Raw genomic sequence first — 26,930 nt, 5'->3', positions numbered from 1 at the left:
AAAAGTGCTCATGTCGAGCACAACACCAGACTTTAATGAGCTGTTTTTCCCTTATTATATAGCAATGAAGAAGAGGAAAGATGTAAAGTATGTATAAAATAACAGAGATGGAGAGAGAGAGTGAATGAAAGCAATTGAAAGGGAAAGGAGAGGCAGAAGACAAAGATGGGTTGAAATAAATGTTTTAATAAGCATTGAAAAAAAGAGATGGGAAAGAAAGGAGGTGGAGACCAAGCAAAAAATAAGCAACAGAGGAGAGTGTATTTAACCTCCTATTTTATTGTTTTTAGTGTTATTGTTTCAGAAAACCAAGTTCTGAGTTGGATTCTAAATTCTGATTGGATGAGCCACATTCAAAGCAACTGTTTGTCCATCTGTCTGTATGTCTGTCTGTCAGCCTACCTACAGTATCTTTCTGTCTGAATGTCTGTCTGTCTGCCTGATAGTTCATGGTGATCTAAGTGCTCTGTTTTGTTTTTTGTTTTTTTGTTTTTTGGGGTCTTTGACAAAATTATTCTATATTAGTACCAGCAGATTTTACCCCTCAAAAAATTGAACAATGGTGCTGTGAACTGATGCTTCAATTTAAAATGTCATTATTGGTAAATTGGAAACTATGCTAAGTGTGCCTGAAATATGCTAAATACATTCAAAAGATCCTAACTGTAATGATACTGAATATTTTATCATTCTTGTTTTAATTTATGATCATTATAATACCTTGGTAATGTCAGCGTTGTTTGCATTCCTTGTGTTTTGATTCTAATTAATTTAATCAGTATAAGTCCAACTGATTCTGATAATTCCTATGAGGCAATTTAGCCAATTTGTAAACATAATTATCCGGATCCTGCCCAGGGATCAAGGGATATATGCAAATGTACCTTTTGACTAAGAAATTATGGTTCAAAGATGTGTTCTTTTGAGACAAACTGGTAGGAATTTGCATAACCTGTGTTTGTTAATCAGAAATTAATTGGTCATTGGCATGTTTTTGTTTATGAAATGTTTATATCCAGCAATATAATTAGGAGATTTGTTGAGGAGAGGTGTGCTAGTATTTTTCTATTTAATCAGACTTACAATTTTCACATTCCGGATGATAGGGGGTGGACAAATATTTGCGTTGAAGGAGGGACCAAAGCCATTTCTAAAGACCAGAATATCATAGAGACTTGAGGTTGGGCTCTGCTAACATAGGCCAGTATGCAGCGACCTAGCAACACCCTAGCAACCACCCATAACTAACACTCTAGTGTCTTTTACTATAACTATTGATTGAAACTATTACATAAAGGATAATCGCTGACATTTTTCAAGTATTATTTGTTCTGTTTATGCCTTTGAAATGCTGGCTGGATGGATGGATGGATGGATGGATCTTTCTTATAACATTGTCTTCAATCCTCTATAAGCTGCTTATATGATGTTCATGAAAACTACTTGTAATTCAGATATTCTTTCATTCTGTCTTTCTGACATTTTCACTCATGCTCAAATTTATTGGTTCATTTTCAGACAATCCCAGTCTTCAGAGTCACGTGCCCGTCACTGTGCAGGTTCTGGATGTGAACGACAATCCTCCAAAGATCAACAGCGACGAGGAGCTCATCATTTGTGAAAGCACCAGGCCAGGACAGGCAAGTCCCTCAACAGCCTGACACCTTAATTCCCTGCCGTCATCTGCTGTGGAACAGACAGAGAGAGAGAGAGAGAGAGTGAGAGTAGGAGAGGATGCATATTTAGAGTGAGCAGAAATATGAAAAACGGAAGGGGGTTTGGCTAATGCTAATCATCTCTCAATGAGTGTCAGCATTTGATCAACAAAGCGTGACAGCTCTGACTCACCAAAGCACACTCCTATTTTCCTACCCACAATTTTTCCATTTAATTTAAAAATTGTGTTTTTCACCAGCAGACCAAAGAAAGACAGGGCTGAGAGAGAGAAAACGTAAAGGACGAATGAGGTCAAGCTCATTTTAATATTCCTTGAGTTCCCAACATAAAGTAGTGCATTCAGTTTGATCAAATTAGCCATTTTACATTAAAGGACCAACACTGAAATAACAAAGTTACTTGTATGCTTTTATCATGTGTTTAAACTGTTGCCTGTGGTTTGTAAGTTTCTCAGAAATGTAATTAGCCTAGTCCTGGACCAAATTGCACCATAAATACCATATTTATTTAATTCATATTAATTTATATTATATAAAATATATATAATATAGTTTTATATAAAAAAAAATGGTGGATATTGGTGTTTTATTTAAATTAAAATGAAATTCCTCTGTTGTGTGACTGTTAGAATTTTTTTTTTTATAGCAATGTTGTTCATTCCTGATTAATAATAATAATAATAATAATAATAATACAGGAATTAAAAATAAACTAAAATAATAAAAATGAACTTGAAATAAGCAAGTCTTAGGCTGAAACAATGCATACTATCTGTCATAGTTGTTAACATGCTAAAGCATGTTGAAGTAGCGAAACAAAACATGAGAAAATATTAGAGTTTCTAAACCATCTACTAGCCTGAATAAAGGGCGTTTCTATACATTTGTTGAAATAATAAGTTGATAATATTACATATATAACATTAACAAAATAATTCTGGATGATTTACAAGTTTTATCTTTAACAAATTACATTGTTAAGCTTAAATTTCACAGTTTCTGGTTTCCCACGAGCAAGAAGCATTGCAAAGCACTTGGGGGTATTTGCCCTTTGCAGGGAATAGGGCATAGGGATGAACAACTCATAATGGACCGCACTGAAGGAATCAAAATGCCTATTGGGTTGCCAGGACAACACAAACCCACAAACCAGCCGGCTTTGACACAGAAAGCACTCTACTTCCTAGAACTGCTGAGATGCCAGCAGAAATTTCAGAAATATTGTGTTCACTTAAAAAAAGAGGGAAAGAAATAAAATAAAGCAAAACAATATTCAGAGCCTGAATTTCCACATTTCACTTAAACCACATTTGGGAGAAGTGAAACGTGTACCCTGCTGAGAAGACCTGCATGGTTGGTCACCAGCATAAGTTGTGTTTTTCTGGTTTGTCCCCAGTACAGGATCCAGGTGTGCTGGTGTCCCTAGCAGGCACCTTAGCTTAAACTAAAAGACTGAATTTGTCGACTAACTCAAGTAGAAAGGCCAAAACAAACTCATTCTAAGCATAGAAAGCTACATTTAGCTGGTCAACAGCATCACTATGTTGGTTCACTAACTAGACCAGCACCAATCAGTAATATTGGTGGTCAACAAATATGAGTTTTTTATGGGCCAATGCTAATATCTAGACTACAGAGCTACTCTAGATTTACAGAAATACTCTAGATGAAATAATAAGATCAATAAATTATTCATTTAGCCAGTAATTAAATTAGATAATTAAATCAATAATACAATGTCCTAATTTATTTTGTCTTATTCCATAAAAAACAAATTATGTATTGTTTAAAACATTTCATAATATCCATCTTCAAAAAAATACTATTGCATATGTGTACTGTATATGTGTTATCTGTATATACACTCACCGGCCACTTTATTAGGTACACCTGTACATCTACTTATTCATGCGATTATCTAATTAGCCAATCGTGTGGCAGCATTGAAATGTATAAAATCATGCAGATATGGGTCAGGAGCTTCAGTTAATGTTCACATCAACCATAAGAATGGGGGAAAAAAAACTGAATTCAGTAGTTTAGACCATGGCATGATTGTTGGTACCAGACTGGCTGGTTTGAGTATTTCTGTAACTGCTGATCTCCTGGGATTTTCTCTAGAGTATATAGAGAATGGTGCGAAAAACAAAAAACGTCCAACGAGTGCAAGTTCTGTGAGAAAAATGGCTTGTTAATGACAGAGGTCAGAGGAGAATGGTCAGACTGGTCCAAGCTGACAGGAATGTAACAGTAACACAAATAAACTGCTGTCACATGATTGGCTGATTAGATAATCACATGAATATGTAGATGTACAAGTGTACCTAATAAAGTGGCCGGTGAGTGTATATATACTATATATTATTAAAACATACTATTTCCAAATTCAAATTATGTTTTGTTTACCCTTTTCTTTTCTGTTGATGGCAGGTCATTCAGACCATTACGGCTGTGGATAAAGATGATTTTGCCAATGGAAAGGGATTTTCCTTTTCTTTTCCTGGAGGAATTCCTGTCAACCCCAACTTTACAATTAAAGACAATGAAGGTATGCAACGTTTTCTTGCCGTACATGTTTTTATGTGTACAAGCATGGGTCATGGATTCCTCTGTCAAGTGTCAGGGAATATGTGATTTCCAGGTCTCGAAAAATATACATTTACTCTCTTTCGTATTGTTCCAAACCCGTATAACTTTCTTTTTTTCTGTGGAACACAAAAGGAAATATTAGGCAGAATGTTAGCCTCAGTCACCATTCACTTTCAATTTATGGAAAAATATGCAATAAAAGTGAATGGTGACTGAGGCTAACATTCTGCCTAACATTTCCTTTTGTGTTCCACAGAAGAAAGAAAGTTATACGGGTTTGGAACTACATGAGGGAGAGTAAACGATGACATAATTTCCAGTATTTGTGAAAACATAAAAAAAATCACACTTTAGCTTTAAGATATATTTTCTGCAAAAGTCTTAAAATGCAGAAAACTAAAATCAGTAACCTTCCCAATTGATGATTGACCAACATTTAAGACTTAATTAAATTTAGTCCACATGCTTAAGTGAGACTATTGATCACAGTTTACATGCAGGTGGCAGTAAAATCTCTTATGCATGATTAATAGTGTGACTGAGAAGTTAAATCAATGAGCTGTAATGGCATTTGTTTCGATAATCAATATCACCATAACACCTTAGCCATTGATTACAGAGCCTGTGTGGTCTTGCTGTCATTGCATTTATAAGAGGGTGGCAGGATGTGAAGAATTTTGTTTTGTTTTCCATCTTACAAATGTCAACAGAATGTATTATTTAATGAATTTGAGATTTTCATGAAAAGTTACGTTTTCAGTAAAATGTGTAAACTGATAAATATTGAATAAAAAAGTATTCCTAAATGGATTGGAATGAGATTTGAAAATCCACAGAATTTTATGTAAAGAAATTGTTAAATTGAGCATTAATATTTTTTCTCATTGAAAATCAGATTTCGGATGTAAAAGTGGTTGCAAATGCAGTTACATGTTAATGGGTTCACAATCATCATTGTAACTCGACGTGCTGTTACTTTGGCACCTCATCCTTTGGGAAGTTAATATTGGTTCTTCGGTAGAGGCCCTTCAGGAACTGTCATTTTGTTTGGATTGTATGTCTGAACCCTGGGACCTTTAATCTTCTTAGCACTTCCTTTGTGTCACTGGCACCTCATGTGAACTTTAAAGCAATAGGGGAAGCCACCATACTTTTAAAGCACTTCCAAAAATGTGGCTCAAGTCGTCCTGTCACCACCCCCCCCCCCTTCCCAGTCACTGTCCTTCATTGTCAAAAAGAGCTAGTATTCCATTTGAGGGATTATTGGTCTAACCACACACAGTAGTTCAGTCCCTGTTGCTATCAAACGAATTACCAGCAGCTCCCCAAACTCCTGAACCAACGGCCTTAATGCAATACTTACACAGATGCCTGCTGGCTGAATGTTACCATGGCGACCACTCTCATCCCAGGTAGGCCTGGCCAATATAGCTTAAAAAAAATATATCCCTGTATTTTTCAGCTGTTTTACAATAATCAATATATATCTTTATGTATGCATTTGTTCTGAAATGAAAAAATAAATAAAAAATACAATGTTGCCAAGTAGATATGTTTTTTTTTTTTTTTTATGCAAGAGTTACAATACCATAAAAATCTAGTTAAAAAAAAAATCAAAGGCATGTTTTCAAAACTGTTTTTCACTAAACGAACTAAATGAAGAATGGTTTTCATTCATAAGCACCAATATAACCTTTATATTTCTTTACTTAAAAGCTTTAATTCATGTTGCCAGCAAAATCATTGTGAATATTCACCTAGCCCTGCTGAAAAAAAAAAACAAAAAAAAAAACAAAAGCTAAAACCTGCCTAAACCGGTTTACTGGTTTTAACTGGTCCCCCAACTTGGTCTGGCTAGTTAGTTGGCTGTTCAAAGGGGTTTGGGGCAGTTTAAGGCCGGTCATGCCAGGTCTTGGCTGATCTTAGCTGGTTTAATCTGGTCTCCCAGCCTTAAATTACTGGGAGTCTAGCTTAAACCAGCTAAACATAGTCTACCAGTTTAGGCTGATTGTCGCCCAGGCTGGATGGCTAATTTTAGCTTGTTTAAGGCTCCCGTGCCGGTCTTGTCAGTCAACTGGTTTTAGAGGGACTTTGGGCAATTTTAAGCTGGTCAGGCCAGGTATTAGCTGGCTGAAGCTGGTCTTCCAGCTTGGCCAAACTGGTGCTCAGCTGGTTTTAGCTCAGATACCTAAACAGACCTAAACCAGCTAAGACCAATCAACCAGGTTAGGCTAAATCCAGCTGGTCTGGCTGTTAAGTTGGCTGGTTTAGAATGGTTTGGGGCAATTTTAAGCTGATCAGGCCAGGTCTTGGCTGATCTTAGCTGGTTTAAGATGGTCTACTAGCCTGGCCAAATTAGTGCTGAGCTGGTTTTAGCTGAGATAGCAGCTGAAACCAGCCAGCCGTCTTAGGCTAAAACTGCCTAAACTGGACATTTGGTTTTAGCTGATCTCCCAGGCTGGACTGGCTGGTAGATTGTCTGGTTTAAGAGGGGCTTTGGGCAGTTGTAAGCTGGTCAGGCCAGGTCTTATCTGGTTTAAGATGTTCTCCCAGCCTGGCCAATCATCTTAAACCAGCTAACACCAGCTAATCAGCTTAGGCTAAAACCAGCACTTTTAAGATGGTCAGGCCCGGTCTTGGCTGTGCTTAGCTGGAATAAGATGGTCTTCCAGCCTGGCCAAGCTAGTGCACAGATTGTTATAGCTATGAGTCCTGCCTAAACCAGCTTAGATCACCCAGCCAGCTAGGCTAAAAATAGACTACACTGGTTGGCTGGTTTAAGCTGGTCTCCTAGGCTGGTGTGGCTGGTCAGTTGCCTGGTTTTTTAAGGGGACTTGGGGCACTTTCAAGATGATGAAGCCAGCTCTTGGCTGGTCTTAGCTGGTTTAAGCTGACCTCTGAGCCTACCCAAGCTGGTGCTCAGATTTTTTTATTTTTTATTTTGTTGTTGTTGTTGTTGTTTTAGCTCTCAGACCAGGTTAACTAGCTAAAACCAGACAACCATCTTAGGGGGTCCAGCTCTGGACTTCACCAAGGTATTTGAACTCAGAAGGAGAAAAGGGGATAAAAAATAACCCTTGGGATTGTTTTTAGGGTTTTAGTTTGGTTTTGGAAAGATGCCTGGACCATGAGAGGCAAAAAAGAGAGTAGGAAAGGCCGATCAATGAAATAATGGAAGAGAAAATGATTTGGGCTTAGAGTGTATCACAAGTTCCACTCCTTTCCTATCGAGCCCACTGCAGTCTGGCGTTTACTTCATTTACCCAAGTACTCACTGGAAGTCTCTCTCTATCTCCCACTCTTTAATCTCTCGCCATATGAACATACCACTGCTTACCAGTCTAAGGAGCCGTTCAGACTGAACGCATTCTTGCACTTAAAAAGTAAGATGCAACACAATGTATAGTACAGAACACAGATTAATTGAGATGCTTTTTTTTTTTTTTACAAACAGTGTGGATTGTCTTACAAAAATGTTCGGTATGAAGGGCCCTAAGGATTATGAGAATTATCAGCTTTAGCCATTTGTGGCCGATGTCTTGCTCAAAGTCTCAATAAATTCTCCATTTAATCTCATTGCTGTTTTAGAGAGAGAGAGAAAAAAAAATGAGATGTTAACAAGATCACTTTCTCTGTTTTTCCTTCAAATGGAAGGAAAAATACCCATTGTGTCTGAAGAGAGAACTGAAGACCTCTTGTCTGCAAAGACCTACTGTAAATGCTTGAAATTTAGCAATAGTACCACTTTCCCTTCTTTACAAGTGCTCAGAGCAAATGGGTCTTTATCTAAATGTCTGCATGGTGGTGAAAAGTAAACACGTTTCCGTTCATAGTGTTGACTTACATTTATCCACCTTTGACTTTTAAGATGTTCAGTGGAATTGGCCAAGCGCCGCTAACTAGACTTAATTTGCTTCTTCCTCTATTTCTTGATTTATAGTGGCAGATGTATTTGGAGCACAGTGAAAGGAAGGCTAAATGGGCTCAATTATTGTCTGTTCACGTATTACTTTATAAACGCAGTGTCTCTGTTTGAATAACAATGCGAGATAAGGGCTCCAGAGTGCAAACAGGGACCCTCGCATGGATATTCTGTTTAATTGTGTTCTCTATACGATTAGACTTTGTAGTGGAGCCGAGGGTAATTGCAAAGGTAATATTCATGAGTGAGCTTACAATGATGCCAAAGGCGACAAAGAGACATGCAAAATACATGCAAACATGCAATCTCAGATTCATCGCTCAGCTAATCAAGTCCACACACACTCACACACACCCCTATCTAGTCACACACCCAGGAATAGTTCCATTTACACACCCTCATTTCGTTCCAAACCCATATGCTCATCTTTTCTTCTTCTGTGGAACGAAAAACATTCTTAAAAACACGATCAAGGAAGGAAAAAGATAAGATCTCTATGTTTGGATCTCTAAGTCTTCTAATGTCATACAGTAGTTTTTATTAAAAAAAAATATGAAATTTAAGTGTGCTGATACTCTTAAATCACATTTGCAAACACTGTCCGCTAACATAATGGTGCACTGATGGCATCATTGTTGTCGCACCAGGTATGGCATCACTGGTGGCAAAACACCATTGGATCTTGCTTGTTGTAACTCAGTGCGACAAATAGCAGCGGAGGAGAAGGTTTTCTGTAAATAGCGACCGTTCCTCTCACAAAGCTATCGTATGGCTTCAGAAGACAACTAAAATACAGCATACAGAAAACAAGCTTGACAGCTGTGGTTTCTGTGAACTATTGTTGTATGGAAAAGAGTTGCGAGATTCTTAAAAATTTTTCTATTTGTGTTCCACGGTAAAAAATAACACCATTCAGGTTTGGGACAACATGAGGGTGAGAAAATAATAACCACTTTTTTAGTATTATTTTTTACTACTTCTTTAAGCAGAAATCTGTGCCTGAAATGACATATGAAATAACTTTATACACTCAAACATCTGAAATACACACCTCATTATTTCTCACTCTTTTGCAAGGGAACCCATTTTCTTTTGGTTTATTGTTAGTTGTTTTTCTGTCTTTCTCTCTGTATCACTCTCTCTCCTTTTCCCATCGGCCTCTGAAAGACTCTCATCCAGTTTCTAAAGGTCTTCTCAGTCTATGTCTTTAGGCCTTTATAGCGACGTGTTGTTATTTTCTAACACTGGGTTGTTTTAAAATGCAGTGTGTACCAGAGAGGGATTTCTTGTATTGGGTGTCAGTCAGTGTGTGGGCGTCTGGACAGGATACCAGACAGACTGTAAACTAAGAGGAATCCAGACAAATGAGTCATTTTCTCTGTGATTATGATGATTAGCATGATTATAAACCTGATAAGCCACTTCTTCACAGGATGATGATGGTAATGGATACAGTCTGAACATAACATATTGAATTATAATGTGACCACGTGACATTGATAAACAAATGGAACAGGTCAGATACTCGGCCTGGTGAGTGGAATTGGGCCCGGTGGAATTTAAAGTGTGTAATCTGCATGTTGCTATTGCTTTAAGTGCAGTTTAAAGAAAGAAAATATAAACGAAACATTCTTAAATCAAATAAAAAATTAAATCACTTTTATTGTCACACAACCATATACACAAGTGCAACAGTGGGTGAAAGTCTTGGGTGCAGTTCCGAGCAACATAGCAGTCATGAGAGTGATGAGACATAGATGAGACATATACCAATTTACAATAAACATCAGATATACACAACACAATTTACATATCTAATATACACATAATTACACAACACAATAATAATATACAATGTACAGTATATACAATACACACAATATAGAATACACCTAATATAGAATACACATTATACAATAAAAATAGTATATAAAGTGTATATAAAATGTACAGTAGGTTGTAATGTACTGTATTGACATTCAGGCTGTCGGATGATAGTCAGTTGCCAGTGTGTTGTTAAGAGAGAATATAATTTTTGACAGTCCGGTGTGAGATAATAAGATGAATAAAGTGCAGTGCTGATGTATATTGATCGTGAGAGAACAAGAGTTTAAAAGTCTGATTGCTTGGGAGAAGAAGCTGTCATGAAGTCGGCTGGTGCGGGTCCTGATGCTGCAATACCGCCTGCCTGATGGTAGCAGTGAGAGCAGCCTATGGCTCAGGTGGCTGGAGTCTGTGATGATCCTCTGAGCTTTTTTCACACACCGCCTGGTATATATGTCCAGGAGGGAGGGAAGCTCACCTCCAATGATGTGTCTGGCAGTTCGCACCACCCTTTGCAGGGTTTTGCGGTTGTGGGCAGTGCTATTGCTGTACCAGGCAGTGATGCAGCCAGTCAGGATGCTCTCTACAGTGCTGGTGTAGAACCGTGTGAGGATGTGGTGGTTCATTCAAAACTTCCTCAGCCGTCTCAGGAAGAAGAGGAGCTGATAAGCCTTCTTCACAACGGCCTCAGTGTGGACGGACCATGTGAGTTCCTCTGTGATGTGGACACCGAGGAACTTGAAGCTGCTGACTCTCTCCACCGGTGCTCCATTGATGGTGATGGGGCTGTGTTCTCTGTTTTTTCTTCTGAAGTCCACCACAAGCTCCTTGGTCTTGCTGACATTGAGGGAGAGGTTGTGCTCCTGACACCAGCATGTCAGAGTGTGCACCTCCTCTCTGTAGGCCGTTTCATCATTGTCAGTGATCAGACCTACCACCGTCGTATCATCAGCAAACTTAATGATGGTATTGGAGCTGTGTGTTGCCACACAGTCATGTGTGTACAAGGAATACAAGAGTGGGTTGAGAACACAGCCCTGCGGCGCTCCAGTGTTGAGGGACTGTGATGAGGAGATGTTGCTGCCCATTCTAACCACCTGGCGTCTGCTTGACAGGAAGTCCAGGATCCAGCTGCACAGTGAGCTGTTTAAGCCCAGAGCCCGGAGTTTCACATCAAGCTTGGAGGGCACTATGGTGTTGAATGCTGAGCTGTAGTCTACAAACAGCATTCTCACATAAGTGTTCCTTTTTTCCAGGTGGGAGAGAGCAGTGTGTAGTGTAGATGCAATGGCATCATCAGTGGTGCGGTTGTTCCGGTAAGCAATCTGCAATGGGTCCAGTGAGGCAGGCAGCACAGAGCAGATGCTCTGATTTGCCTCTCAAAGCATATGCTGATGATGGGGGTCAGAGCAACAGGATGCCAGTCATTTAAGCAAGTGATTTTGGATTGCTTTGGTACAGGCACAATGGTGGACGTTTTGAAGCATGTGGGGACTACAGACAAGGAGAGGGAAAGGTTGAAAATGTCCGTAAAAACACCAGCCAGTTGGTTCGTGCATGCTCTGATGAAGTTATCCGGAATGCCGTCTGGACCTGCGGCTTTACGGATATTCACCCTTTGGAAGGATCGGGTTACATCCACTACAGAGATGGAGAGTGAACTAACCTCTGTAGCTTCGGCCACAAGAGCTCTCTCAGCGAGGGCGGTGTTATTTCTCTTGAAACGAGCATAAAAATATTTAGCTTATCCGGGAGAGAGTTTTTTTTTAAAGGAATACTCCGGGTTCGATACAAGTTAAGCTCAATTGACAGCATTTGTGGCATAATGTTGATTATGCAATTTTGATAAGACTTATAAAAAAAGTTTTCTACCAGACTGTATTCCTGTATAGTACCAGAACTTGAATTTGTACAAGAAACATGCCCCACTTTTTTGCAATTACTCAAAATTAGAATTGTCTTGATGATTCTCGTGGAAATAATCTCATTGTACCTTTACAATAACAATAAATACCTTGGATCCTGATTTCAATGGAAGAAAACTACCTTACAATGACAGCTAAAGAAATGGTTCTTTGTCACAAATGTAAGTTTTCCTCTCTTAAGGATGCACCGTTCCAGTGTTTTAAAGCTTCATTAGGCTGTTGATTCTGTCCTAGACACCCTCTCATATTTCTGTAGGACTTTTTAAATTGTATTTTCTGTTCTCCCCAGGCCTTAGATGCTATTAGAGAAATGTTTCTCGCCGCTGACAGGAGCGGACCCTCTCAGCAGTTTCTTGTGTGTCCAAAAAGCTTTTAAGTGTAGAATGTATGTCCCGCCAGCACACTTTGATGAGAGACGTATTGGATGATGGCTTGTAATGTATTTTTCAACCCCTAGAATATTTATCATGTTTCAGTGAAACCTTTGCTTTTGATGTGCTGCTTTTTTGTTATGTTCTTCAAATCAGCTGTAGTCTCTTGAGTGTTTGTTTTGAAAGTGTTCGTTCGGGGCGAGTTCAAGTTAATTAAACATGATAAAGTATTAACTGAAAGAGTCACAACTAGAACAACACATGTTCTGCTAAGTAATTCTTAGCATAGTCTTGCCAGACTTTTGACTATCAGCATGAAATCTGGTCCACATTGCTACTTATTCTAGCCAAGACATGGAGAGTGACCAGCCACTGTTTGTTTCCTTATCACATGGGTGGGTTTAAGGCTAAAACATAGACCTGCATGGAATAATAATAATAGTAATAATAATAATAATAATAATAATAATAATAATAATAATACAGCAGAAGTCAATTACTGTGGTATCATTTCAGATAAACCTACCCCTTAATGGCATGCAAAAGCAAAACAAGCTGTGATTAGTTGCTTTCTATACCAAAACTCAAAAATCTGGCTCCACAAGAATATTTTTTAGCATTACATTATGGCTGCTCAAATCTAGCTGGTTTATGGCCAAACAAAGATATTACAGCCAAATTAGGTCTCCCAGGCATGAAGAATAAATACATAAGGATCATCTTATTCATTTATTTATTATAACAGAGCCTTCCTTAATAGAAGTTGAAGTTATGCAAGGAACATGCCCAACTTCACATTTACTCAAAATTAGGCTTCCCTTGATCCTTCTGCTGGTGCCAAATCATCATGATGACATTTTATTTTTGTACAGGCAATTAAACGGTTGCTCAGATCTCTAAATGACCCAGTTACTTTAATAGATCAATTGATTTGTGAAGGCATCTTTCAGCATGTTTGCATACAGCAAGACCTTTCCAGAACAGCACTTCATTAGAGTTGAAAGCCGTTACTGTCAGGCTGGTGGTATTTGGGAATTTTAATTAGTCGGATTGTCACTCAGATGTCCTGACACTTTAGTGGCAGTTGAAGTGTTTTTATGCGACATACCATTACTGTTTTCACAGTGATAGCTGCTTTTTTATTGCTTAAAGATGACATTTTTTTATTTATTTATTTTTTATTCTATTTATATTTATTTTATAACATTTGAGCTAACAAAGAAAATGCAAACACAGACCATCACAAACACTGACTAAAAGATGATTATATTGAATCATCAACCTCCAATAGGGACTAAAAAGAACCGGCTCAATAGTAGGGTTCTGAAAGTTACAAATAAATAAATTAATTAAAATTCTATGGTGAAATTGATTTTTAGCAGAAACGTATCAACATTGAGCGCCAAGACTGGTAAACAGTGATCAGTGTAAATTCAGCTTTGTTCTGTCGAAAGGTTCACCATTCAGAGAAGTTGTTGTTTCCATGGAAATGGGAATTACAGAGCTTTTGCAGGCTAGAACAAGCCAGCTAAGTAACACTAAGTAAGATACCTAATTATCATTAGGTCACATCCACACTTATACACTGTAAAAAAAAAAAAAAACCCTGGCAGCTGTGGTTGTCAGAATATTTAGGTAAAACATACAGTAGTGATGTCCAGTTTGTGAATGAATCATTCTTTTGAACCGGTTCTTTTTAGTGAACAAGTTGAACCAGTTCACCAAATCGGACTGAATCGGTTGAAACAGTTCGTGTCTCAAGTCAACACTGATCCACGAGTTACACTATCTTAACCTGTCTCTCAGATGTGCCTGACACTCTTAATCAAAATTAGCCAATAACCAGGAGTATATGATCCTAGAACTAGTGATATCTGCTTTTGCTAACTCTTCTTTGCAATGAACCGCTCCAACTAGTTCACAAATCAAACTGAATGCTCTGGTCGCAACAGTTCTCGAGTTAACAGTACACTGAGAATCGCCTCTTTTGGAAGTGTCCGACATACTGAGAACCAATGAGCTGCTGACATTGAGCATGTGTGTGATTAAAGGGCGAAATGTATGTTTCAGGTGTATTTTGCTGAACAACAGAAAGTATAACAAATAGAACATACTGGAAATATGTTTATGACTTGATTGTATTACCGTTTTATCAACGTATGAAGATGATCCGGTCTACGGTTCTTGAGTCAACAGTGCACTGATCCCTGGACAGCAGCTCTCGAGTCAAAATTGTACATTGAGTTGCTCACAGCAGTTCGTGAGTCAACAGTACATTAATCCGAGGACAGAAGCTCTCGCGTCAACAGTACATTGAGTTCTACACATGCCTAAGGCATATAAAGTGATTAAACTAGTCTTAATCAATTTTTTTTTTTTTTTTTTTTTTACAGTGTACATTTTTGGTTGAATACGCATTGATTTTGCTGCGTTTAAGCCTATCACCTACACTGGAACAACATTTTTGTGCCCAGAAAATTACTTTAAAAAAAAATGTATCTCTAATATTGCATACTTTGAAAACAATGACGTTATTGTGGATGTGGCCTTAGTTCGTATGGGATGTTGTAGAGAACATAAAATAGTAAAAATAGTTTATTTATTTGTATTTTTTATAAGAACATCAAAGAGACGAAAAAAAAGACTAATTAAATCATGTCTTTTGCTGTAGTCACTATGAATTGTCAATGGACAAGAGATGGGGTGAAGAGTTGCAATTTATTCTTTTGTATTCTACTGAAAACATATTGTCTTTTTTAATTTTTTATTTAACTATTTCTTTAAGTTGTCTGGAAAGAGTCTGGTAATAAAGCTAGGTAAGGCCTATGACTTTCCCCCAGACAAGTTATTTTCTGGACTGAAATAATGACAGCTGTTATTAAGGTACTGGTTCCGGTCCCTTTGGTGCCTCAAATATACAGCTTATTTTCTCGCATGTCAGTTTGAGCAATGTTGCACAGCAATTAGAAAGTATGCTGTCAGCGGGTGAGGAAGAGCAGTCAACAGGAAACTAGGATGTTTCCTCTGTATAAAGCAACAAATTTCTCCATTTATTTAGTTATGTTTTAAGAAATATCTGGAGGAGCAGCGTCTTATATCTTTATAGTTAAAGGTTTATACAGTATATACAGAATATATATATATACATATACATACACACTGATCAGCCACAACATTAAAACCACCTGCCTAATATTGTGTAGGTCCCTCTCATGCCGCCAAAACAGCACCAACCCGCATCTCAGAATAACATTCTGAGATGATATTCTTCTCACCACAATTGTACAGAGCGGTTATCTGAGTTACTGTAAACTTTGTCAGTTCGAACCAGTCTGGCCATTCTCTGCTGACCTCTCTCATCAACAAGGTGTTTCCATCCGCAGAACTGCCGCTCACTGGATGTTTTGTTGTTGTTGTTGTTGTTGTTGTTGTTTTTTTTTTTTTTGGCACCATTCTGAGTAAATTCTGGTGGCTGGTTTAAGTATTTCTGTAACTGCTGATCTCCTGGGATTTTCACGCACAACAATCTCTAGAGTTTACTCAGAATGGTGCTGAAAAAAAAAACAAAACATTGAGCAGCAGTTCTGTGGATGGAAATGCCTTGTTAATGAGAGAGGTCAACAGATGTATATATATGTATTTTTTCTGTGAATTCATGGGCATTCATACAATTTTATTTTACTATAGGGCATAAACAGAATATTATTATAGTGAAATATGTAAATATATTTATTTATTATATATAATATTATTTATTTTTAGGCATATATAATTGTAGGGAAGTATTGATATTTATGAATTATGTATAATGTTTATATTAAGAGTATATACTGTATAAATATAGGCCAAGATTTGTCCCTTGGGTTTTATTTTAAAGGGTAGTTTTATCTTTATGATAACATTTCCTATTTTTTATTATATTATTATTATTATTATTATTATTATTATTATTATATTGTGTATTGTTATTTAATTGTTTTTTTAATGTATTGTTTTTATTTTCCATATAAAATCAACTACTTCAATTAATTCATTAAAAGAAATACAATTTGATAGATTAGATACATTAAATTTGGTATGCTATTACTTTTATGTTAGCTATGGCAATATTTAATGCGACAGTACGTGTAACACTATAATGTAATATTAAGCACTATATCAGTTGTTACAAATAAAATAAAAAAACAGAGGAATCCTTTACGATGGCCTTTTTGCCCCACATTATAAATTTTGACTGCATTTTTTCTCTTCCGTTGACATTTTTGCCAAAAAGCCCTTGTTAAATTTTCACCCATTGAGCATGGTCCTGTTCCAAATGGCATAATTGATGCATACTTATGGTCTTGCATGCTTGCAGTGGTCACCATATGCACATTTCCATGAAATCCAAGAGACTGTAGGGTTTCCCATTTGTGGTTTCAGAGAGATACTCATGAGCGCCCTCTTTGTGGGCCCTTTGGACCCTCAATGCACCCTTTTGCCAAGCCCCATACTGATGCAGGCTCCACAGCAAAATACTACCTAACAGTATATGTGGCACTATGGGCTTAGGGTGTAATTTGAAGCAGAGCCCTTAATTTCTTGAGTCATGAAATGTCCACCATGAACAGGCTGGTGAGATTCAAACAGGAGAAAAGCTTTTCTTTCAGATTTCTTCCCTGTCTCCTTTTCACTGCAGTGGATTACGTTTTAGGAATCTGTATTCTCTGTTGTGAGCCACTGTGATTATTTATGGGGCACAGTTGGGTGCCAGGAGTGAGGTCTTTGGTGTCTGTCTGTGCAGGTATTTAATGTTTCACTGGAGGAAAATGCTTTTCATAACAGTGACACATATCCTAGCAGCTTCTGTCACAACCATATGTGTGCATGTTTAAATGCGCTCTCTCCATGTTTAACTTCACATGCATGCGCACTTTACATACCACAAGAATGTAAAGAACAGCATGTAATGGAAGCATGTGTCTATGTAATGCCATTTGTCGATGTTCAACGGCATCAAGTGAGCACAAAAGCATGTTTTTGAGAGAGAGGAAAATAAATAAATTGGCAACACGTTATAACATGAACGTTTCAAATGTTTTTACTCTCTATTTGACTTATATGTTTATCTCTCATTCTATCTCATTTGATTTCTCAGTCTTCTCCTCCATTCTGCATCCCTCACTTAGAATATGTGGAATGCTCAGAAACTTAGCTGGAGGATGTGATGAAGTTAAGAGAGAACAAGCAATATGGAGGCTCATTAGGTTGATTCTCGGGTTAAGAGCTTTGCTCGCGGTGCTTCAGGGCTGGTAGTAGTATTAGACCAAACTCATCGGTTCTGAGGGAATGGAGCTCCTAAATGCTTTGAAACAGCACACATGGGCAAGCAGCCTTGACAAAAGTGGTCTGTGCTCAAACCCAGACTAATTTAATATACTCTGTCTCTTTCCATCCCTGTTTTTCCTCCTCTCTTTGTCTGTGTCTTTATCTTTGTCTGTTATCACTCTCTCTCATTACCCCAGCTTTTCACCTCAGATTTTCCTTGTTCGTTTTGTTCACTCGGTTTCAATTTCACTTCTGATTGATACATTTTATCCACCTTTATCATCTTTCTTTAGTCTATCTATGTCCATAGTCTCATATTTTACTGATTTCTCTTCTTTTTGGCCCTGTTTAGACGTGGTATTAAAGCTAAAGTGTGTATTATCTGTGACGCAAGCACAACCAAACTAAATAGAAAAAATAGTGACATTATCTCTCACTATTCTCAGACAGCACTGCCAGCATCATCGCCAGACGGCGGCGATTCCACAGACTAACCCAGGAACTCTATGAGCTGCCGGTGGTGGTGTGGGATGATGGGGAACCTGTCCTGAGCAGCACTGGGACCCTGACGCTGAGAGTCTGTTCCTGTCAGAGAGGCACCATACTCAAGATATGCCAGAATGATGCTTTTCTCTCGTCTGCAGGACTCAGCACAGGCGCTCTTATAGCCATTCTGCTCTGCGTGCTTATCTTACTAGGTAAGTTCAACATGCAATTGATGCCTCTAAATAGGCAAATCTAGCACAAAAGTTTTAGTCAAAGATGTAATCCATGATTTTTTTTTTTTTTTTTTTTTATCAAAATAATTTAAAACATATGAGTAGGGCCAAGAACTTTATACAGTGCATTCAGAAGGTATTCAGACCCTGTCCTTTTTTTCCACATTTTGTTATGTTGTAGCCTTCCATACCCCATAATGACAAAGCAAAAACCAGATTTTTGATAACTTTGCAAATTTATTTAAAATAAAAAAAAAACTGAAATATCACATTGATATTTCAGTAGTATTTCATAGTTCAGTAGTTCAGACCCTTAACTCAGTACTTACAGTAGTTGAAGCACCTTTGGCAGCGATTACAGCCTCAAGTCTTTTTGGGTATGATGCGACAAGCTTTGCACACCTGGATTGGGGGATTTTCTGCCATTCTTTTCTGCAGATCTTCTCAAGCTCTGTCAGGTTGGATGGGGACCGTCAGTGGACAGCCATTTTCAGGTCTCTCCAGAGATGTTTGATTGGGTTCAAGTCCGGGCTCTGGCTGGGACTCTGCCACTCTTGTGTTGTCTTGGCTGTGTGCTTAGGGTTATTGTCCTGTTGGAAGGTGACCCTTCAGCCCAGTCTGAGGTCCTGAGTGCTCTGGACCAGGTTTTCATTAAGGATTTCTGTGTATTTTGCTGCATTCAGCTTTCCTTCAACCCTGACCAGTCCCCAATCCCTGCCACTGAAAAACACCCCCACAGCATGATGCTACCACCACCATGTTTCACCGAGTGTTGCCTGGATTCCTCCAGACATGTTTCTTTGAATTGAGGCCAAACAGTTCAATGTTTGTTTTATCAGACCAGATAATCTTGTTTCTCACAGTCTGAGAGTCATTTAGGTGTTTTTTGTTTTGTTTTGTTTTTTGCAAATTCCAAGCAAGATTTCATGTGTCTTGCACTGAGGAGAGTCTGGCCACTCTGCCATAAAGCCCAGATCGGTGGAGTGTTGCAGTGATGGTTGTCCTTCTGCAAGTTTCTCCCTTCTCCACACATGATCTCTGGAGCTCAACCAGGGTGACAACCAGGTTCTTGGTCACCTCTTTTAGCAAGGCACTTCTCCCCGATTGCTCAGTTTGGCCGGGCGGCCAGCTCTAGGAAGAGTCCTGGTTGTTCCAAACTACTTCCATTTAAGTATTATGGAGGCCAATGTGCTCTTGGGAACCTTCAATGCAGCCAACATTTTTTGTAGCCTTCCCCAAATATGTGCCTCGACACAATTCTGTCTCTGATCTATGCAGGCAGTACCTTTGACCTCCTGACTTGGTTTTTCCTCTGATATACATTTTCAGCTGTGAGCCCTTATATAGACAGGTGTGTGTCATTCCAAATCATGTCCAATCAATTGAATTTGCCACAGGTGGATTCCAATCAAAGTGTAGAAACATCTCAAAGATGGTCCAGAGAAAAGGGATGCACCTGAGCTAAATTTCAAGTGTCATAGCAAAAGGTCTGAATACTTATGTCAGTGTGATATTTCAGTTGTTTTTTTATTTATTTTTTATATACATTTGCAAAGTCATCAAAAATCTGCTTTTTGCTTTGTCATTATGGGGTATGGAGTGTAGATTGATGTGGAAAAATTCTTTAACATAAGAATGCAACAACAAAATGTGAAAAAAGGAAGGGGTCTGAAGACTTTCTGAATGCACTGTATACTGTATGTGCTATTTACAGAGAAAATGAAACTGCATTCACAATGAATTTATCTTATATAATAAGACATACTGTATATCCAAATGAAACATGATATTTTGTAGAAAAGGATGTAGTGTGTGTCTTGATTTTATACACACACACAAAAAACAAACAAAAAAACAATACAGAGCAATTTGATTAGATTTAGCAACAAAAGCGGCTAAATTTGTTTACCTTAATAACCATTTTATGAGAAAGTTGTGACATTTTTTATACATTTGTATTTTTAATAAAAAAAAAAGAAATTCTAAATCTAAAATATAAATCTGCTGTATATGTTTTGAATATAAAAGGATGTGTTTTAAGATTTTTATATTTAGATTAAATAGTTACAAATAATTTGTTGTTCAGAATAATTAATTAAATTAAATAATAAGTTTATAAAAAGGGTCAACATTTGTATGAAATACAGTAGGATGGAACTTGATTATCTAGAAAAGAAAAACTATTTCACTAGTGTTGCGGGAGGAGTGTACACCATCACACAAGAGGTAAGTGTAAAAATATCCCCGGAGGGGAAGCAGTTTATTTACAACACACAGGTGAATGGTGCGGTGGGGAAAGTCTTTGACGAAGTGTTGAAGTGTTCACAGCTTCTGGGAGAGTGAAGAGTGAGCTTTTCTGGAGACCTGCACAGAGCATTGAATGGGCCAGCAGTGAAGAGATCAGCGCAGTGAGTAAGGACCTGGTTTTTTAGTCCGTGTCTGTGGAGAGAACATACAACACATTAGAGACGATGTGGAGTTCTGGCTCACCCGTCTCTGTGTGAGATGCTTCTTATATTGCTGTTGATTTGGGTCGTTAATCCTTGTCAGGTGTGGATGATTATGCCGTGCTGGTCTCTTCACTTCCGTTTTCGTGGCGGTTTTCCGGGGCAACGCAGGCGTATCCATGGCTGGCTAGTCAAAGTCCCCACCCCCCAAGTGTTGTCCTTGCTCCTCGGTTGGATGAGGCAGTGGAAAGAGGGTGGGTGGGTTTGTCTCTTACCAGACTTGACAATGGAGGATACATTCAGGATAGTCCATCTGCATTGCCATTGGCTGTCCCGGCCCAATACTTCACCGAGAAGTGGTAGTCCTGGAGCAAGAGGAACCAGTGTGTCACCCTAGCGTTAGACTCCTTGGTTCTGGCCATATGGATTGGCCTGGATTGTAGGGGTCATGATCTGTGAGTAGGGTAAAACTTCACCCAAGGAGGTAATACCTCAGCTCCAGGACTTTTCACTTAATGGCTAAAGCTTCCCTCTCGACGGCTGCATATCTTGTCTCTGCTGGAACAGCTTCCGACTGATGTAGATGACTGGGTGTTCTTCACCTTGAAACTCCTGAGAAAGGAAAGCCCTGAGTCCTGTTTCCAATGCATTAGTCTGTAGGAGGAAGGGAAAAGAAAATCAGGGGCATGAAGGACCGATTCAGATGTTAATACCTGCTTTAAGGACTAGAACGCTTGTTCCGCTGGTTCCGTCCACTTGACCTTCTCGGGCTGTCCTTTTTTTGTCAGATCTGTAAGAGGGCAGGCCAAGGAGGAGAAGTGGGGAATGAAACATCAATAATAAACAGCCAACAAGGCACCCAGAAAGGCACATACCTGAGACTTGGTAGTGGGTCTTGGGAACTCTCGGACAGCCTTCACCTTAGCTTTCTGTGGCATGATGAGTCCTCTTCCTATCTTGAAGCCCAGATACCATGCCTCGGTAAGTCCCAGTCAACACTTGCGTGGGTTGGCTATAATCCTGCCTGATGGAGATCCTCCAGCACCTTCCAGAGATGGGTAAGATAGTCTTCTTATGCCTCCGAGTGAGTGACAACATCGTTGAGATAGGCTGCTGCGTATGACATATGGGGCCTCAGGATGATGTCCATCATGCACTGAAAGGTGGTCGAGTCCCCATGCAGGCCAAAAGCAAGAACCCGGTACTGCCAATTACCACTGGGAGTGCTAAAGGCTTTTTTTCTTTGGCTGCTGGAGTCAATGGCACCTACCAGTAGCCCTTGGTAAGATCGTGAGTGGAGATAAACTATGCTCTTCAGTGTGTCCACTCGGGCACGAGGTTCCCGTCAAATGCAGATACTTCATTGAGCCTCCGGAAGTCTTTGCAAATCCAGAAGGTGCCATCTTGTTTGGGGACAGTAACGATTGGGCTGGACCATGGGCTGTTTGACTGTTTGATGACTCCCAACTGTAGCATCTTGTTCACCTCCTCCTCGATGACCTGCCGGCGAGCCTCTGGGACACGATAGGGCAGTTGCCTGACAATGGTTCCTTCAGGGGTCCAAATGTCATGGGAGGTGATGTGTGTCTGCCTGGGACTGTCTGAAAACACATCTTTAAATTTGTGGGTGAGGCAGTGTAACTCCTCCTTCTGTGAGGGAGTTAGTACTTCACCTACCTCGACCACTGGGGGTTCATCACTGACAAGGGCAGCCAACGAAGCATTAGGATCCAGCCAGTGCTTCAGGTTGTTGACAATGGTATAAGGTCCCTGCCACAATGCCAGAAATTTAGCACTGGTAGTTGGAATTAAGAGAAGGACCTGGTCTCCCAGGTGGAACTCACATGTCTGAGTGAGTCAGTTGTAAACTCTCTGCTGGGCATGCTGGGCCTCCTGGAAGTGTTCTCGGACAGAACATGACCCGGTCGATCCGTTCCCACATGTCCTTTACATGCTCAATTACAGAGCGATGTGGCGAGTGCTGTTGTTCCCATACTTCTTTGGCCACGCCGAGTAGTCCTCGTGGCTGCCTACCGAACAGGAGCTTAAAGGAAGTGAAACCGTTGGAGGCCTGAGGTACTTCTCGAACTCCAAACAGGACATACGGGATCATGAGGTCCAAGTCACGCCCATCCTCAGCGATCACCTTCCTGAGCATCCTTTTCGGTGTTTAATTGAAGCGCTCTTCCAGGCTGTCTGTTAAGGAGTGATACACTGAGGTACAGAGACGGTGTATTTTCAGAAGTTTACACAGTTCAGCCATCAGCCTGGAAATGAACGTGTGCTAGTGTGATGAAAGCTTCTGTCTTCGACCGGGGTACCACCAACAACCTATTTTCTTCACCCCTCCTGTTGGCCACTCAGTATAACAGGTCCTGGTCTATGATAAAGTGAGGGGAAGGGAGGGGTCCGTCCTGTTGTGGGACCCTGTTGATGACTTTCACTTGAGCCCAGCAGTGTTTCAAATCCTCCCTTTGTTCTTTAGCGAATAACCCTCCTTGCTGTACCTTTTCTTCTTCAACTCTTGTCCATTTAACAGCTTTATATGTTTAGTATTCACAGCAGGAGTCTGGAATTCATTGTCATAATGCCAGTTGATCTGGCCCTGTTTAACTTCTGACTTTTAATCTTTAACTTTTTTTAACCAGCAGATCAAAGGTAAGGGACAGGACTTGAAGGATTTTACTAGTCCCATAATACCAGGTCAAATGTCATGACTGCTTCAAAATGCCATGAACATTATTGCAAAATACTGCTTCACTGTCTCATCACCTTCTTCTCATATGTAAAAGTGTTCATGTTTTCAATGTTTTTCATAAGTTGTTATTGTACTTATCAGTGTCTATCTAAACATAAAAAAATGTATGTATTCTAGAGCCCCACTTTTGTAAGAATACCTACAAATATCAATGAGATCACTTTTATAGAAAGCACTGCAGAAAAATGTTGAGGCAAAAAAAAAAAAAAAATTGAGGGATAAAACAGGGGAAGACAAAATATATGGGAAAATAACAATGAAATATGTGAACAAAAACAGGAGTTAGAGATGCAGGGTGAGCTGTTGACAGGTTTGTATTAAAGGTGCGAGTTCAGGAAAGTGAGCAGCATATCTAATAGGCCCACTCTCATTCAGACTCCATAAGCACATTACCACCTCTCTTTTCTCTTCCTCTCTCTCATCTCCTGCTCTCATCTGTTTCCTCCCTCTCTCCAGCGCTGGTTGAATGGGTTAGGTCTCACCTTGCGGAGGCGATGCTCTTTTCTTTTCAAAAGCGACAGATTTTCACGCTCACCCGGGCAGCTGCCGGGGCTAAATATAGTTAAGTATAGTATAGTGTAGCTACATTCATGCTCAAACATGGCCGTATTTGCTCCTAATTGTACTTGGTGATCAAATCTACACCCTCCCACTCCAAAACTATTTTTCTTTGTAGATTTACTGGCTTTAATGGAGCTGATTACATTGAGAGAAGTGAGATTGACTTATTTGTTTATCAAGCACATAATGTGTCACTTTTTGCATTCGCTTAGCAGCACAGCTTGCAATGTGTTTTTGTTGTTTTACTGTTTACCAGTGTTGCTAAATGATTGTTGAGCTACAATTACACAGTGTTAGCTGGTAGTGCACTATCGACATTATGTTTGCTGGTGAATCATGACTGTATTTATTTATTTATTTATTTATTTATTTATAGAGATTGTACTTACAAATGACAATTTCTAGGCACTGGATTTATTTATTTATTTATTATTTATTTTTATTTATTGAGATTGCAATTAAAAATAACTATTTCTAGCCAGTTTATTTATTTATTTATTTATTGAATGTACACTCACAGTGAACAATTACTAGCCAGTGGATTTATTTATTTATTAAGATTGCACTCACAAAGAGCAATTTCTAGTGAGTGAAATAAACAGCTGAGCATAATTTTAAAATAAATATACTATGGGAATTTAATTTTCTATGACTTTTTAAGAATTTATCAGTTTTCATGACTTTTCCTGGCCTGGAAAAGAATTACCAAATTAAAAATATTTTTTCATTACATTTTGAGCGCTGTTATCTTAATCAAGCAGTCCAAATATTTGTTACACAAGTGACTTTAATAATGTGCAATTTCTACACCACTAGCATCACCCTAACAATTGCACACCAAAAAAAAAAAAAAAAAGAGCAAATTCCAGCAGGCTTCCCGAACACTCCCCTCATGTGCCATTGATTGAACAAACAGATAGTCATAGACATTTTTTTATAGCGCCACAGTGTTTTCAGACACTTTTCAAAGGAATCAACCTATACATTGCTTATTTAAATGCTAGTCGTCTCTTCTTATTAAGCTAGAATAGCAAAATGTATTTTATGATTGAAAATATTACTACCTTAACCTTTGAATATTCAACACAAGAAGATGTTTCACATTTTTACAGAGATAGAAGTGGCGTAATGAGAGTTCCTTCAACACCCTTGAGTCAGCTAATAGTGCATTAGTGAAGTGAAAAATAACCTAGACTAATGTGTGATATTACATAATTGCTGTTCACCCTGGCTCCTTACACCCTAATGGGAAATCAGAGAATCATAATTCATATCCACTGATTTCTTTGGCCCTTGATGTGTTTGCTTCTTCATACATTGAAGATGCTTCACACCTGCTTCTACTGATCCTACTCATGTTGCGTTCATCTCAGCTCCTGAGGCGTGATTTATTTGCCCTGCTTAAATCCCCTGGAGAAATTATTCACTATTAATAACACTGATTAATTATTTTATGTATTTATTTATTTATTATTGCATTCTATTTTAGATTTGAGGTACTTGAAATTAATATTTTATGTGCCTTCTACCTCTTAGCAAAATTTCCCTTGGCTCTTGATGATATTTAATAATGATGATGTATTATCTTTCATTCCTTTTGATTTTAATATAATAACCTTTCTTCTTTCTCTTGTCATTTTTCCAGGTAATGATATGCGTTTAATTTGGAGGAATAGTTCACCCAAATGTGAACATTTTTAATGATATTTCACTTCAAATTTAAGGATTGTATTTTTTACGATTATTTATTAATTATGCTGTTTTTTATAATTTTATTCCTATCACTGTAACGAGAGCTTTTTTTCTTGTTCCTCACAGCTATTGTGATTCTGTTCATTACGTTGCGACGGAGCAAAAAAGAGCCACTGATCTTCTCAGAGGAGGACATCCGCGAAAACGTTGTGACGTACGATGATGAAGGTGGTGGTGAGGAGGACACAGAGGCCTTTGACATCATCGCTCTCCGGAATCCAGCTGCCGCTGAGGAACTCAAATTTCGCCGGGACGTCCGACCGGAGTGCGTCTGGCCGGGGTTGTCAAGGAGACCGCCCCGTTGCCTTGTAGGTGACCGCCTTAGCTTCTCGTCCTTGGACATAGACGAGGAAATGAATGTAAGGGAGTTTATCAAACAGAGAGTGGCAGAGGCAGATCAGGATACTAGCATACCGCCCTACGATTCCTTACAAACCTATGCCTACGAGGGTCAAGGGTCACCGGTGGGCTCCATCAGCTCACTTGGGTCAGCTGGTGCACATTCGGAACAGGACTACAACTTCTTGGACGACTGGGGGCCGGAATTCCAAAAACTAGCAGAACTTTACGGTGAGGAACTTGAAACAGAGTCGGAATCAACTGAAAAGGCAGATTCAGAGAAACAGACATAAGCGTTTGTCAATGTCAAAAAATTGTGATTAAAAATAAAAAACAAAACCTTGCTCTTTTTCGCTATACCATCTCATCAATAAAAATGAGACATTTCGGAATGTTTCGCTCACCGCTGTAAAGACAGACTTGACTGTGTTTTTTTCTCTTGTTTCTTTTGGATGATCAGAGCTCGGAATTCCAACAAGACAAGAATGATTTTGAAAAGAAAATCAAGCAAAAAAAGAATACAAAAATCTAATGAAAATAAGTAAAATATTTTAGCTGGTGTATATTTTTTATTGCTCAATAAAGTCCTGAATTCCTGACACATGGATATCTGTGAAATTCTGCGTATATATATATATTTTTTTATTTATTTATTTATTTTTATTTTTTTCTGTTGTTAACATTTTTAAGCTGGTCAAAAAATCCAGTTCAAGAAATTCCAGTTTTTTTTATTTTTTTTA

General features: G+C 38.8%; 1 protein-coding gene across 2 annotated transcripts in view; it reads left to right on the top strand.

Moving 5' to 3' along the window:
• Positions 1–26,784, top strand: part of LOC127427317 (cadherin-18-like) — a 286,332-nt gene extending 259,548 nt beyond the window's left edge. For both annotated transcript variants that reach the window (XM_051674864.1, XM_051674863.1), the window contains 4 exons: positions 1,519–1,640; positions 4,107–4,224; positions 18,061–18,312; positions 25,918–26,784. In XM_051674864.1, coding sequence (XP_051530824.1) covers positions 1,519–1,640; positions 4,107–4,224; positions 18,061–18,312; positions 25,918–26,483 — 1,058 coding nt within the window. In that variant the 3' untranslated portion in view covers positions 26,484–26,784. The remainder of the gene's footprint in view (positions 1–1,518; positions 1,641–4,106; positions 4,225–18,060; positions 18,313–25,917) is intronic.
• Positions 26,785–26,930: the final 146 nt, after the last annotated feature.

This window comes from Myxocyprinus asiaticus, chromosome 36, assembly GCF_019703515.2.
Source record: "Myxocyprinus asiaticus isolate MX2 ecotype Aquarium Trade chromosome 36, UBuf_Myxa_2, whole genome shotgun sequence".
In the NCBI taxonomy this organism is placed as follows: domain Eukaryota; kingdom Metazoa; phylum Chordata; class Actinopteri; order Cypriniformes; family Catostomidae; genus Myxocyprinus; species Myxocyprinus asiaticus.
The sequence above is the reverse complement of the archived record's forward strand: the minus strand, read 5'-3'. Positions and strand labels throughout refer to the sequence as shown.